Source organism: Meles meles, chromosome 14, assembly GCF_922984935.1.
Source record: "Meles meles chromosome 14, mMelMel3.1 paternal haplotype, whole genome shotgun sequence".
Lineage (NCBI taxonomy): Eukaryota > Metazoa > Chordata > Mammalia > Carnivora > Mustelidae > Meles > Meles meles.
In genome coordinates this window covers 71,674,036-71,687,567 of record NC_060079.1, presented here as the reverse complement: position 1 = coordinate 71,687,567, position 13,532 = coordinate 71,674,036, and the positions used below count along the sequence as shown (strand labels likewise).

Sequence of the window (13,532 nt, the reverse complement as noted above, 5' to 3'; positions counted from 1 at the left end):
CATGTCGTGACTTCTTGCTCAACAGGGAGCCTGCTTCTCCCTCTGCCTCTGCTGCTCATGCTCTCTCTCTCATTCTCTCTCAATCTCAAATAAATAAAAATCTTTAAAAAGAAAAAGACATTAAAGCAAATAGGATTCAAGAAAAATGACAAAAGGCAGGTAAAGGAAATCCAACATTCTTATAGTGAAGTCTGTGAAATGGACAGAGCAAATGTTTAAAACTGGAATTAGGTACTTTTCTGAAATGAAAGACTGAACACACATTATTAAAAGGGTACACTGTGGGAACGCCTGAGTGGCTCAGTCAGTTGAACGTCTGCCTTTGGCTCAGGTCATGATCCCTGGGTCCTGGGATCGAGTTCTGTATCGGGATTTCTTGCTCAGTGGGGAGCCTGCTTCTCTCTCGCCTGCAGCTACCCCTGCTTGTTCTCATACACTGTCGCTCTCTGACAAATAAATAAAAATCTTTTCCTAAATAAATAAATAAAAGGGCACACTGTGTAACTGGGAAAATTGACCAAGAATCATCAAACGAACAAAGGCTATAGGAAAAAAGGAATTATCTGTGCATATAGCCGTAAGGATAAGGAAAGAAAACCAGGTTGGCATCAGATTTTCAAACCGCAAAAGAGTTCAAAACTGTTGAGTGAGGTTGGGTTGGGGAAGAGGAGAGGCAGCAGGAGGAGATCCGAAACGAATTTTATTATTTTTTACAATAGAATCATTAGCGACCTTTTAAAGAAAGAGATGACCGAGGATGTTACATGATGTACATGTGTAATAGTAACTAGGAGAGCAAAAGTCATACAGAGATTAGTCAGAAAATATGACCATGCTCAAGTTATAGAAGTGAGTTTGGGTTTGGTTTTATTCAGGAGGCAACTGCTTTCACTCCAAGATACAGAAATTACCTTCGCAGTTCAAAATTGTTATTGTAATCAGATATTGGCCAGAGTTAGAAATGTCAGTCCAATGAGTATGTATTACTGTTTACCATAAGCTGTTTGTTTCCATCACACTTTTTTGTCCGGGGGAATAAAATGGAGATATGAGAGGGTAATCTGGTAACTTTTTTTTTTTTCCTTCAATAGTTGTGTAATAGATTGTTTCAGTCTCATAATTATGTAATAAATCAAATGCTGGTATTTAAATACAAAATCCAAGTAAAGAATTATACCCAATCCAAATAAAAGCTCATACCTTTTCTAATTATGTGAACTAATTACTTAGGAGGGATGAAAATTTTAGAATTGTAAAGAAAATCCCTAATAGAATGCCCTTTCTGAGAGTTCTTCTGTAGAACTTTTTTTTCTTTTTTTTTTAATTTCTTTTCAGTGTAACAGTATTCAGTGTTTTTGCACCACACCCAGTGCTCCAGAACTTTTTAAAAAAATTTTAATCTTCTCTCACCACTCGTCCTGGAAAAAACACAGCAACAAAACATCTCCTACATCAAGATATATCTGACTTCAATTTTAAAATTCAGAATTAATGCATTTTCAGCCTAGGGGCCTCCAGACTTGTTTATAAACAGACTTACCATTAGAAAGCTCAACCAGTCTTCTGAGATTCACTCAGTCAGAATTTTTTTTAGCTTCACATAATGACCCAGCTTGGTTGGTTCTTAAATGGGGTTATGTTGCAATGTATTCCCTCTTTTTTTGAGTGAGATTCTGTTTCTCATTGGGAATTTATATTTGTTTCTGCTCAAAGACAAAGAGCACTCCCAGCTTAACTCCACTTCAAATAAAAGGTCTGTGTATATTTTGGGGACCTTAAAAATAATGTGAAATTGAGCCTCAAGCTCGTAGGAAGATGAAAGCGGTCATGAATTCTTATTGAAAACCTGTTCTTGGGGCGCTTGTGTCGGTTAAGCATCTGCCTTTGGCTCAGTCATGATCTCAGGGTCCTGGGGTCAAGCCCCTCATAGGGCTTCCAGCCCAATGGGGAGTATGCCTCTCCCTCTCCATCTGCCTCTGCCTCTCCTGCTTGTGCTCTCTCTCTCTCTGTCTCTCTCTTTCTCATGCTCTCTCTGTTTCAAATAAATAAAATCTTAAAAAAAAAATTGATGCAAAAGTTGGGTATTCAACATGGATGGGACTGGAGGAGATTATGCTGAGTGAAATAAGTCAAGCAGAGAACGTCAGTTATCATAGGGTTTCACTTGTGGAACATAAGGAAAAGCATGGAGGACATTAGGAGAAGGAAGGGAAAATGAAGGGGGGGAAATCGGAGAGGGAGACAAACCATGAGAGACTGTGGACTCAGAAATAAACTGAGGGTTTTGGAGGGGAGGGAGTGGGGGGATAGGTTAGCCCGGTGATGGGTATTGAGGGAACAGATTGCATGGAGCACTGGGTGTTATACACAAACAATGAATCATGGAACACGACATCAAAAACTAATGACATGCTATATGGTGACTAACATAATAAAAAAGAAAAGAAAAAGAAAACCTGCTCTTCCTTCACTAAGAACCAAGGTGAGACCAGCAAGCTTCTATGCTGTTTCTTCAGGGCAGTTTGTTTTCTAGATCACCTTTCACACCTTTCATTTGTTTGCACAGGATATCTCTGACCCTTCTCCCTGCTCTGAGTGGGCCCAAGGCTTTGCCTCTCGTCCTTTTGAGATCAGCCCTGCAAGCCCCAAGCTTTAGGCTGCCTAGGAAGCTTGAGATTTCCTTGGAGCCTTCAGTGTTTGCTTCTATCCTCGGACTCATATTCCTACTACTTCTCTGCCCTTACACGAAGTCTTTACTTTTAAAAACTAAACCATCTATTTAGAGGGCATTATTAATATTTTAATCTAACATTTTTTTAGTAGGATTTCAGAATCTGTGGTTCATCATATTGTTGGAAACTGAAGTCGTAACCTCTTGATTTGCAAAAACCTATCTTAAATTGTACACTTGGGTAATTTTCCAGGATTTAAGGCTTACTCCTCTGAGGGGAAGGAGAAAGAATTTGTCAGCAGCAGTCTCCAGTAGACGAACAGTATTTCAGCAGTCAGATCCATGAGTTCAATTGGTTACCCTGTTTCGACTATCTTTGTTCAAGACCCTGTGGCTGGCATCAGTCTTGTAGAGGGAAATAGTTCAGTATAGATCTATGTGCTTGACGTGCTTTCTCCTTATCGTTGAGATGCCTAAAACGAATTAGGTGCTGGAGAGAGCTTGACACAGTGCATATGAGAATTCTGTGCAAGTTTTGGGAAAATAAGCAGTGAGTTCATTAGGCATCTGTAGATTTTGGAGTTAGAATGCAGATTTCTTAGAATAAGTGATAGAAATCACAGAAATAGTTAAAGATAAATCAGCGTTTCACCTATGAATCTTCTCATGTTTAATCTCTTGCTAGTATTCTGTATAAATCAAGTGGAATTACTTTCTTTCCTGTTACAAATTTAGATCCTCTCTCCCTTTTCTTTATGTAACCTGTTGTGGTGAGTGATAACACACAGAAAAATTCAACTCTTCCAAACCTTTTCTGAATCTCTTCTTGTTACTTGCTTCACCTGCCTTTCTAGAATAATTGATATCAACCGCTGTTTTTCCTTCTAAACGAATCTGCCTGCCCTAACAGTAATGACAGCTTCACCTGTGAGTGCTGCATGTGTGACTAGACACAGATAGAGATCACATTGATTCTTTACGACCTGTGAGAGAGAAGCAAGTATTCCATTTTCCAGATGACGAAACGGAGACATATGGAAGCAAAGTAACTTGGTCCAACTCTTACCGTGACTAAATGGCAAGACTAGGATTTAAAGTGGATATGACCCCCTCCCCACTATCTTGGTAACTATGCTGTACTGGCAAGAGCTTTACATTCTTTACTTCTGTTCCTGCTCTAGTCCCTGGAGTGGTTTCTAGCTCATAGAAAATCTAAGTGTTTCAGATACGCTCTGCATGTACTGAATGAAAAAAAGATGAACATTGAGACACTGCTTTAATGGGAACCTACGTGAATTTGGAGTGATCTCCAACTGATATTTCCAAACCCACCAAAGTTTTGAGTCTGTGATAGTAAGGACTGGGAGTGTGGCAACTATCATATTCTAAGTATGTGTGTGCCTACACACACACACACGATACAAGATGTATTAGGTAGGTAATTGTCCTAGAGCTAGAACTTTAATACATATTGCAGAAACATGTATCAGAATATCCAGGTATTTGTGTCTCTAAGCTATCATGAGATTTCCATCACTTAGCTTAGGGGTAAGCAGGCTGCTTAAGCACGTAGAGGCCCAATCCAGCCTCTGGATTGGATCCACCTGTTTTCATAAAGTCAAGGTTTACTGGAACCTGGGCCCGCCCGTTTGTTTGCATGTTGTCTGTGGCTGCTTTTGTGTTACGGGAAAGAGTTGAGTGGCTGCAACAGAGACAACATGGCCAGCAAAACCTAAAATATTTACTCTGTGACTGTAGAAGTTTGCCGACTTCAGGCACAGGTTGCTGTTGTTATATGACTTGGCTAACTATTACCCTGCTCTCTTTCAAGGGTCTTCATGATAGGTTTGAAATTCAGCCAGGTGATGCTTGTCTCTTCATCAATGGACTTCGTATTGATGTGAGTGCTTACGATCCTTTTAGGTAAGTGTTTTATTATTTTGTTTTAGTTATTTCTATTACTGATAGAAACTATAATTTATATGAAGGAAAATATTGTGAATTTAGTGTTTCCCAAAATGCAGGTAATCACTTTAAAAGTAAAGCAAATACATATTTTTGTTCAAAACGGTTCTGTTACTTTGCTAGAAAACTCTCAAGTGTCTTAGAATGCAGGCCTGGGAGAGACCCTGGGGACATGTGCTCAGATCTGAAAACTGAAGTTTCTAAACCTTGCATCTGTACTTGCTGCATTGTTGGAAACTCTTTCCTTACAGTCTGTCCTTTAGCAGGGCAGTTCATGGGACTGTGCTGAGCAGGCAGGGACTCTACCCTCCAGAATGAACTGAAAGGAACACAAGGCATTTTCCCAGAAGAATGGAATTAAAAGAAAGAGTTTAAAGTGCTTGTATTTGTCAGAAAGGATATTTGAAATTGTAGCATTCAGGGTGTTACCTGTTTTCATAGGTCCAAAAATATTCTTCCAAAATGCCCTAGAGCAGGGGCGCTTCAGTAGCTCAGCTGGTCACTGCTCATGTGTCCTCTCTTTCTCTCTGTCTCTCTCTGTCTCTCTCTCTCAAATAAAATCTTTTTAAAAAATGCTCTAGGGCAAAATTCGAAAGTCATATTTGTCATGAGCACTGATCCACAAATTACTCATGGGCCAAACAAGAAAAACCAAACTGACATTATTTTACTTTTAAAGAGAAGCATGCAGCTACTTTTAAAATTAGTATTTATAAGGTAAATTTAGTAAACGTGATACTTAGTTCAGATATTCAATTTTAATTCAATTGAATATACTGTCATTGAACTTCAATTAATTAAATGTTTATTTCATTTTCTTACCAGTTGAGGAGGAGTAGGAAAATGTAGGAAAGACTGAGAAATGCAGTAGTGCAAATGAGGCTTTTCTCTTTATTTAGTTAGATCCTTGGGAAAAATGAAAACCAAGATACACAGGGTAAGCCCTCTCCACAGCAGGGGCAGAGCCATTGTTAGTTGCTGGCCTGCAAGCCTCAGTAGGACAGGAATTCCATCTGTGCTCAGGAATGGTGAGAATGGGTTCAAGAGAGGGAGTAAGTTGGTGGGTAGATTTTGGGAAGGTTTTCGTAGCGGGAACGTTTTGCCCAGTTACTTAGAAAGGCTGTAGGTTATTCAGGAAACACAGACCCCTTAGCTCAGCCAGCTGGTCGGTGGCGATCTGCACGACTTGGGACACATTTTGTTCCTGACGGATGTGATCACTGGCCGCAGCTCATCTAAGGCCCTTCCAGGAGGACAAGATGTGAGGGTGTTTGTATCTTCTGACACTTCTGGCATAAAATCAATTCCCAGAAAGAAATCAGAATCTGGAGAATAAAATCAGTGTGGAGCCTAAAAGAAAATGCTTCAGGAAAGAGGAGAAGGAAGGAAAATGACATGTTAGGGCGCCTGGGTGCCTCAGTGGGTTAAGCCGCTGCCTTCGGCTCAGGTCATGATCTCAGGGTCCTGGGATTGAGTCCCGCATCGGGCTCTCTGCTCGGCAAGGAGCCTGCTTCCTCCTCTCTCTCTGCCTGCCTCTCTGCCTGCTTGTGATCTTTCTCTGCCAGAATAAATAAATAAAATCTTTAAAAAAAAAAAAAAGAAAATGACATGTTACTGAGGTTATATCCTAGATCCAGAGAGAGGTCCCATGGGACTAGTACTGCACAATTCCCTGTTTAGGGAACGAAAGGGAGTGAGGAATTATTTTACACTTCGTTCCTAGCGCCCGTCTCTCACTGCATTTTGGGTTGTAGGGGACGGATGCAGTCTTTGCCTTTGGTCCCTGGATGTAGTGGGAGGAGCCGGAGCCTCCATGAGTCTGGTCAGCACTGCTTGAGTCCAAGGCCAGGTCCAAGCCTGGCTCTCATCCCCTAGAAGTTTAGCAGCGGGAGGCCGTGGCCGTGACCCAGGAGGAAGGCAGGTAGGGCCGAGTAGACTTGAGGAGGTCCATAAATGCTGTCTCACATTCTCTACTCTAGAGCCACTGACACATCTCTTTCTCTAACCATAATCACCTCAACCACAGATTTGAGCAGACAAACTGGTACAAAGTGGATGTTAATCATTTTGATAGCCAACCTGTCCTGCTTGAGCATCTCCCCACAGTATATCTACCAGACAGAAAGACATAACAGAAGTATCTTGAGATCCCTACTTGTGTGGTTTTTCTCTGTATCTTAATGAAGTTGTCTGGCTCCGAGTCCTCTGGGGCTCCTGATAAAATATGTATTTGTAATGCATGAAACATTAAAATTCAGGATTATAAAACAATATTACAATGCAGCTCAGTGAATATCTGAGTGCCTACTGTGCTATAGAAACTGGTAGGTGTTGGGGTGTAGTGGTGAAGACAACAGAAATAAGCGGTCTGGTGGGATAACAGATAGTCGATACGTAATGATAGTACAGGAAGGTTTGCAGGGCTCTGGGAGTGTAGAACTCCAGAGATTTAAAGTAGCTTTTTTCTCTTTTTTAAAAGATTTGATTTATTTATTTGACAGACAGAGATCACAAGTAGGCAGAGAGGCAGGCAGAGAGAGAGGAGGAAGCAGGCCCCCTGGCGAGCAGAGAGCCCGATGCGGGGCTCGATCCCGGGACCCTGGGATCAGGACCTGAGCCGAAGGCAGAGGCTTCAACCCACTGAGCCACCCAGGTGCCCCTAAAGTGCTCTTGATGAAACATGGGGAATGTCCAATTTCTTCAAGGATGGGATCATTTAAACCAACACTTAAAGGACGGATCAGGCAGAGTAGGGGTTCTGCAAGCAGTGGGCCATGTGAGAAGATGAAAATCCAGTCCTGTGGCCAGGCTGTGGAGGGAGGAGGAGCTGGAATAAGCTGCGGTCACACAGGTGGGCAAGGGGCAGACTATGCCACCAGGCTTCGGATTTTCACCTTTCCTCTCAAGGGCAGGAGAAGCCAGGGAAGGGTTCTAAGCAAATCTAAAAATAGTAACTATTTTAAAGAGAGGCATGAGAAATTATATTAATTTTTTCAAAATCCAGAGATATAAGTTTTCCTGATAAATAGGCCTAGCACATTTAAAGAGCCATTTTTTTTTATTGGTAGCCCAAATTCAAGATTTAAAAAGAGCAAGGAAGAAACATGCTTATTGAGGGCAGCTGTGCGCCCCATAGTGAATTAATTTAATCTTAATGCCTTATAAAGGGATTCTCGACATTCTGTTTTTTAGATGGGGAAACGAGGACTCAAACGCAACACAAAGACAGGGGCACAGCTGGCAAATAGTAGCAGGATTCAAAATCCCATGCTCTCTCCGATGTACCCTGTAACTCCGTCTGGTTTTTCCATTGATGGTTTTCCTTGGAAACTAGGTTGAAATTGCAAAGATGGTAGATACAAAAGCTATGGGGAAGATTAAAGTTCTGTTGCCCCCAAAAAGTGTCTGATCAGTAAGCATCATAAAATGGTGAGAACATTGGCAGTGCAATCCAGAATTCTTATTTTACACGTAAGAGAACTTAGACCAAAGGGGTTAAGAACTTCATTACGTCTTAACATACTGTTGCATAAATTACGTCTTAACGTCTTAATGTCATAACATGAAGTCACATTGTACTACAGACTAAATATTGTTCTTAGAAGGGTGATTTGTGGCATTTAAGCTAGTGCTCTTTTTACCACACTTATCCTCTAATAGGTTGGAGGGGAGGCTGAAAAGTGTGCTTTGTAAGGTAGTGGTCAGAACTGCCTTAGGATACAGACCTTCAGAGTTAGTCATCCAGGCCAGCTTGAAACACTTATTTTTAAAAAAAAAAGTTCTGTACAAGTTCAGGTATTGTATCTCTACTTTTTAAACACAGATCTCGTGCTCGCTTCGGCAGCACATATACTAAACATAGATCTCTAGGGGTGCCTCTATAAATTAAAAAAAAAAAAGTATTTGAGAGGGAGAGAGACAGAGATAGGGACAGAGATAATGACAGAGTAGGAGTGGGGAGGAAAGGGAGAATCATGGGGGCTCGATCCCAGGACCCCAGATCATGACCTGAGCCAAAGGCAGATGCTTAACCGACTGGAACCACCCAGGTGCCCCTAAATAAAATGCTTAAAAATAAAAATAAATGTAGATTTCTATAGACCTCCCTGAGAATGGTCTTCTAAAATCTATATATTGCTTTATTCTGATTCTGTTCATTTCTGAAAAGCGAAGTGATTTCCATGATTGGATGTTTTTTAAGGAGGCAATTAAGTTAAATATTATAAATATGCATTTTAACACTCAGTTTCAAAAAGTAATAACGTCTTTCCTTGCCTCGTAAACTTTTACTTTTCCAAACACAAGCACACTTGACCACAATCCGTAAAGCCTTACAGCTACAGGGAGGTGCTATCTTCCCACAGCATTCACATCCCCGCTCTGCAACAGCTGCGGGACCGAGGCACCTATCTGGCACACATGTGAGCTTCTTTTGTAGAAACTCAAAGACTCAAACTGCCCAGACTTTCTGCCAGTAGGATTATTTGTTGATGTTATTTTTTAGCTATAATATTTTCTGTCATGTTTAAGCGCTCTCAGAGTATTATATGTATGATTCGAAATTTTAATATGTGTTCTAAACAGATGTGAACTTCCATGCTTTAATGGCTCTTTTTCTGTGCTAAAATTTTGTATTTTAGGTCCTATTTGATCTTACCTTGTTTTAATAGTAGATTTACCAAAAGAGTAACATACTGTACTGTTCCTTTCATGTGAGCGAGCATATCTTCACTTCTTTCCTTAAGAATGTTGTAAACAGGGGCTCCTGGGTGGCTCAGGGGGTTAAAGCCTCTGCCTTCGGCTCAGGTCATGGTCTCAGGGTCCTGGGGTCAAGCCCTGCATCGGGCTCTCTGCTCGGTGGAGAGCCTGCTTCCCCTGTTTCTCTGTCTGCCTCTCTACCTACTTGTGATCTCTCTCTCTCAAATAAATGAATAAAATCTTTAAAAAAAAAAAAAGAATGTAATAAATATACCTGTTGCCTTACTTCTTGAATATTAAGATCTTATCACTACACACAAAAAAGTCAACCTGAGTTTACCCTAGGTAACTAATTAGAACTCCTCGTCTTATTTGTTAATGAGTTTAATAATATTTTTCCCGCTATTATTAAAAATACCAGTAAAATTCATTTCTGAGGCTTAAGACAGCTATAAACTTTAAAGGGTTTTTTTTTTAACTTGGCAAATCAAAATAAAACTTTTTTTTTTTCTTTAAAGTCTTTTGGATATGCTGAAACTAGAAGGAAAAATGATGAATGGCCTCCGCAATCTTGGGATCATCAAAGGAGATGTTAGCAAATTTTTAAAATTAAACTCACATGTTTTGGACCATACCTATGCATTAGACATTAGGCATTCTTCTATAGTGGTAAGTGCTCATGTGATTCTTTGTTTTTAAAAACTTCAGATTTAAGACTTAGCATTAAACCAAATACTGCTTTCAAATAAATTCAAGCATTTTGAAAGAGGCTGCAGGAGAACTCAGTGAAAAAAAAAAGGTAAAAATACAGAATCATCCGCCTCTCATTCTCTTATCTTCTCTCCCCTTCTTCCTGTTCTCTGCATTTCCTCTCAAGAACTCCCTCCTTCAGGATCCTTTCCAGCTTTAAAAACAAACACAAACAACCAAGTAACCCCATGAAGAACAACAGCAAAACAGCAAATAATTAGAATCTGAAGAATGTAAGAATACCACCTAGTATGGTGAGAACCCTGCCTGGCTGGCTCGCGGGGCCTTCGATCGTTCTGGTCTGTGCTGCTGCCTGCGGGAACTGGGAGTCTGCTTACCTCACCCCTGCTTGCAGCCGGGATGCGGTCCCATCCTCAGTGTGGCCAGTCAGGCTGTCCGTGGCCACCTCCCTCCCCTCATTTCTCAGACTGTGAAGTACTCCTCTTGCCTCTTTCCCTTCTCTCATACTGGGAAAGCAGTGTTTCCCCTCTCTAGCCAGTCAGCTCCCATTCTGTCTTCAGGCTTCTGCTCCAGACTGTACTTCTGAGAGAAGCTGACCTCAGCTACCCAGGTTGGAAAATGGTCGTAGATGCACTGTATCGAGAAGCCCCAGGGTCAGCCTCAGGCCCAGTGATGTGCCAAAAGTGCTCAGGAGGTAGAAGTTGTTACAGTCATGGTTACAGTCTGTCAGAGCAGCAGAACACAAGCAGTATCAGCGGAGGGAGAAAGAACATGAGGCAAAGTCCAGAGGAAACCAGGAGGGAGTTTCCAAGAAGGGGCTCCTCATGCAGTCGTAGACGATGTGCTTGATCTCGTGTGACGATCTGTGCCAGGCTAGCTGGAGCTGGGAGTACAGGGCTCGGAAAGGGGTCTGTCCTATGAGCATATAATGCCCATGTGACTGATCTCAGTCCCTGAAGCTCCAGACCCTCAGAGGAAAGCTCAGGTTCATCCCAATGTTCCCAGAAACTCCGTACAAACCTCCACAGCGTGTAGCAAGACCCTCAGCGTGGGAGAAACTCTGTCGGAACATTTCAAGAGTGAGTTCTCAGAAGCTAACCTAGAGCCTTTGTCACAGAAGCAGGTCGTTCTAGGGAATATGCAAGGTGTGAGCAAGCTGGCCAGCTGAGTTAACCTTACACCCCAACATACACACACGTGTGCGCACACACACACACAAACGTGTGTGTATATGTATACATACATTTTTATCACGTTACAGAACTACCAGTCCTTCCATATACTTTGCACAGTGAATTATTATAATTTTATCATTTTCTCCTGTGATTCTTTGATTTTTTTTTCTTTTTTTTAAAATTTTTTATTTTTTCATTAACATATAATGTATTATTAGCCCCAGCGGTACAGGTCTGTGAATCGCCAGGTTTACACACTTCACAGCACTCACCATAGCACATACCTTCCCCAGTGTCCATAACCCAACCACCCTCTCCCTACTCCACCTCCCCCCAGCAACCCCCCGTTTGTTTTGTGAGATTAAGAGTCTCTTAGGGTTTGTCTCCCTCCCGATCCCATCTTTCATTTATTCCCTTCCTATCCCCCAGACCCTCCACATTGCCTCTCAACTTCCTCATATCAGGGAGATCATATGATAATTGTCTTTCTCTGATTGACCTATTTCTCTAGGCATAATACCTTCTAGTTCCATCCTCATCATCGCAAATGGCAAGATTTCATTTCTTTTGATGACTGCATAGTGTTCCATTGTATATATATACACATCGTCTCTATCCATTCATCTGTTGATGGACATCTAGGTTCTTTCCATAGTTTGGCTATCGTTGACATTGCTGCTATAAACATTCGGGTGCACGTGCCCCTTCGGATCACTACTTTTGTGTCTTTAGGGTAAATACCCAGTAGTGCAATTGCTGGGTTGTAGGTCTATTTTCAACATTTTGAGGAACCTCCATGCTGTTTTCCAGAGTGGTTGCACCAGCTTGCATTCCCACCAACAGTGTAGGAGGGTTCCCCTTTCTCCGCATCCTTGACAGCATCTGTCATTTCCTGACTTGTTAATTTTAGCCATTCTGGATGTCTTTTTTCTTACTAGACTATATAAACATCTTTGAAAGTAGCAATTTTATCCATTTTTTTTTCTTACCATTCAGTCCCTGGTTTTAGAGGGTACTCAATAAACATAAATATTCTTTGAACAAATAAGTAAATATGTATCTCAAACCAACATAAAACTAATTTTTAACAATGAAACTCTGAGAGCATTCTAATTACAGTATAATCAATATAAATATGTCCATATCACCATTTTGATTTAACATTAGTGTAAAAAGTATAACTATTAGAAATGAGAAAATAGGGGTGCCTGGGTGACTCAGTGGGTTAAGCCTCTGCCTTCGGCTCAGGTCATGATCTCAGGGTCCTGGGATCGAGCTCTGCTTCGGGCTCTCTGATCAGTGGGGAGCCTGCTTCCTCCTCTCTCTCTGCCCGCCTCTCTGCCTGCTTGTGATCTCTCTGTCAAATAAATTTAAAAAAAAAAAATGAGAAAATAAAAGTATCACATGGCAGATTATGTAAGTAAAACTCTTCCAAAACAGCATTTTAATCAATAAGACCTTAGAATAGGTTTGAAGTGACAGTAAGCAGATCAAAGCTTTATTTCCAAAAACCATTTGGAAGACATGGTGATTTATTCGTATTAACATAAAAATTAATGTCTTTACTACTTAGCTATTTTTTACTAACCATTAAAAAAAAAAAAGAATGCAGCTTAACTGAGAAAATGCAGAAGGATAGAAGGATGCCCGGAAAGAGTAGAAATTGGAGCAGACTTGGAAGCAGTCATGGTTATGGCGTCCTTCCAGCATTGACAGCTTTTGATCTAAGTAATTCCACTGGAAACCACTATCAAGAAATAGTAGGAAATGGAGAAAATTATTTATTCCCAAAGATATGATCATCACTGCGTATTCTTAAAACAAAATTGAAATGAGTTAAATATATAACAGAAATATTGTAAATTGTATATCCATGTGCTCAGGTACATTACTCAGACATCAGAATTATGCTTATAATCATGCTTTAACAACCAGGAACAGTGGCTGTTCTTGCATGTTAAGTAAGAAATTACAGAATTATATTACATGATACTATCATGTGAAAAGATGGACGGAAGATCCAGATGAAATAAATCAAAATGTTGTTATTAATGGGTGATATGGTTTCATAGGTAGTTGGGTTTTTTTCTTCATACTCTTATGAAAATTCCAAATTTTTAGCAATGGGTATGTATGACTTACATGATCAGGAAAAAAAAAAAGGGAAAAAACATCTCTGACCATCTTGCTAATTGTCTCATATAAAAATTTAAAAGATTATCTTGGAAATGTTCCGTAATCATGGAAGGATAACGGCACCAACGAAATGCTGTATATTTCCTGAGTCATGAAGACCTCAGACTCCGGACAAG

The 13,532-nt window shown here is 40.6% G+C and overlaps 1 protein-coding gene across 5 annotated transcripts in view; it reads left to right on the top strand.

Moving 5' to 3' along the window:
• The window catches only part of UGGT2 (UDP-glucose glycoprotein glucosyltransferase 2), a 197,136-nt gene that overhangs the window by 71,976 nt on the left and 111,628 nt on the right, over nt 1-13,532 (top strand). For all 5 annotated transcript variants that reach the window (XM_045978339.1, XM_045978338.1, XM_045978337.1 and 2 more), the window contains exons 11-12: nt 4,503-4,594; nt 9,853-10,003. In XM_045978339.1, the coding sequence (XP_045834295.1) occupies nt 4,503-4,594; nt 9,853-10,003 (243 nt within the window). The remainder of the gene's footprint in view (nt 1-4,502; nt 4,595-9,852; nt 10,004-13,532) is intronic.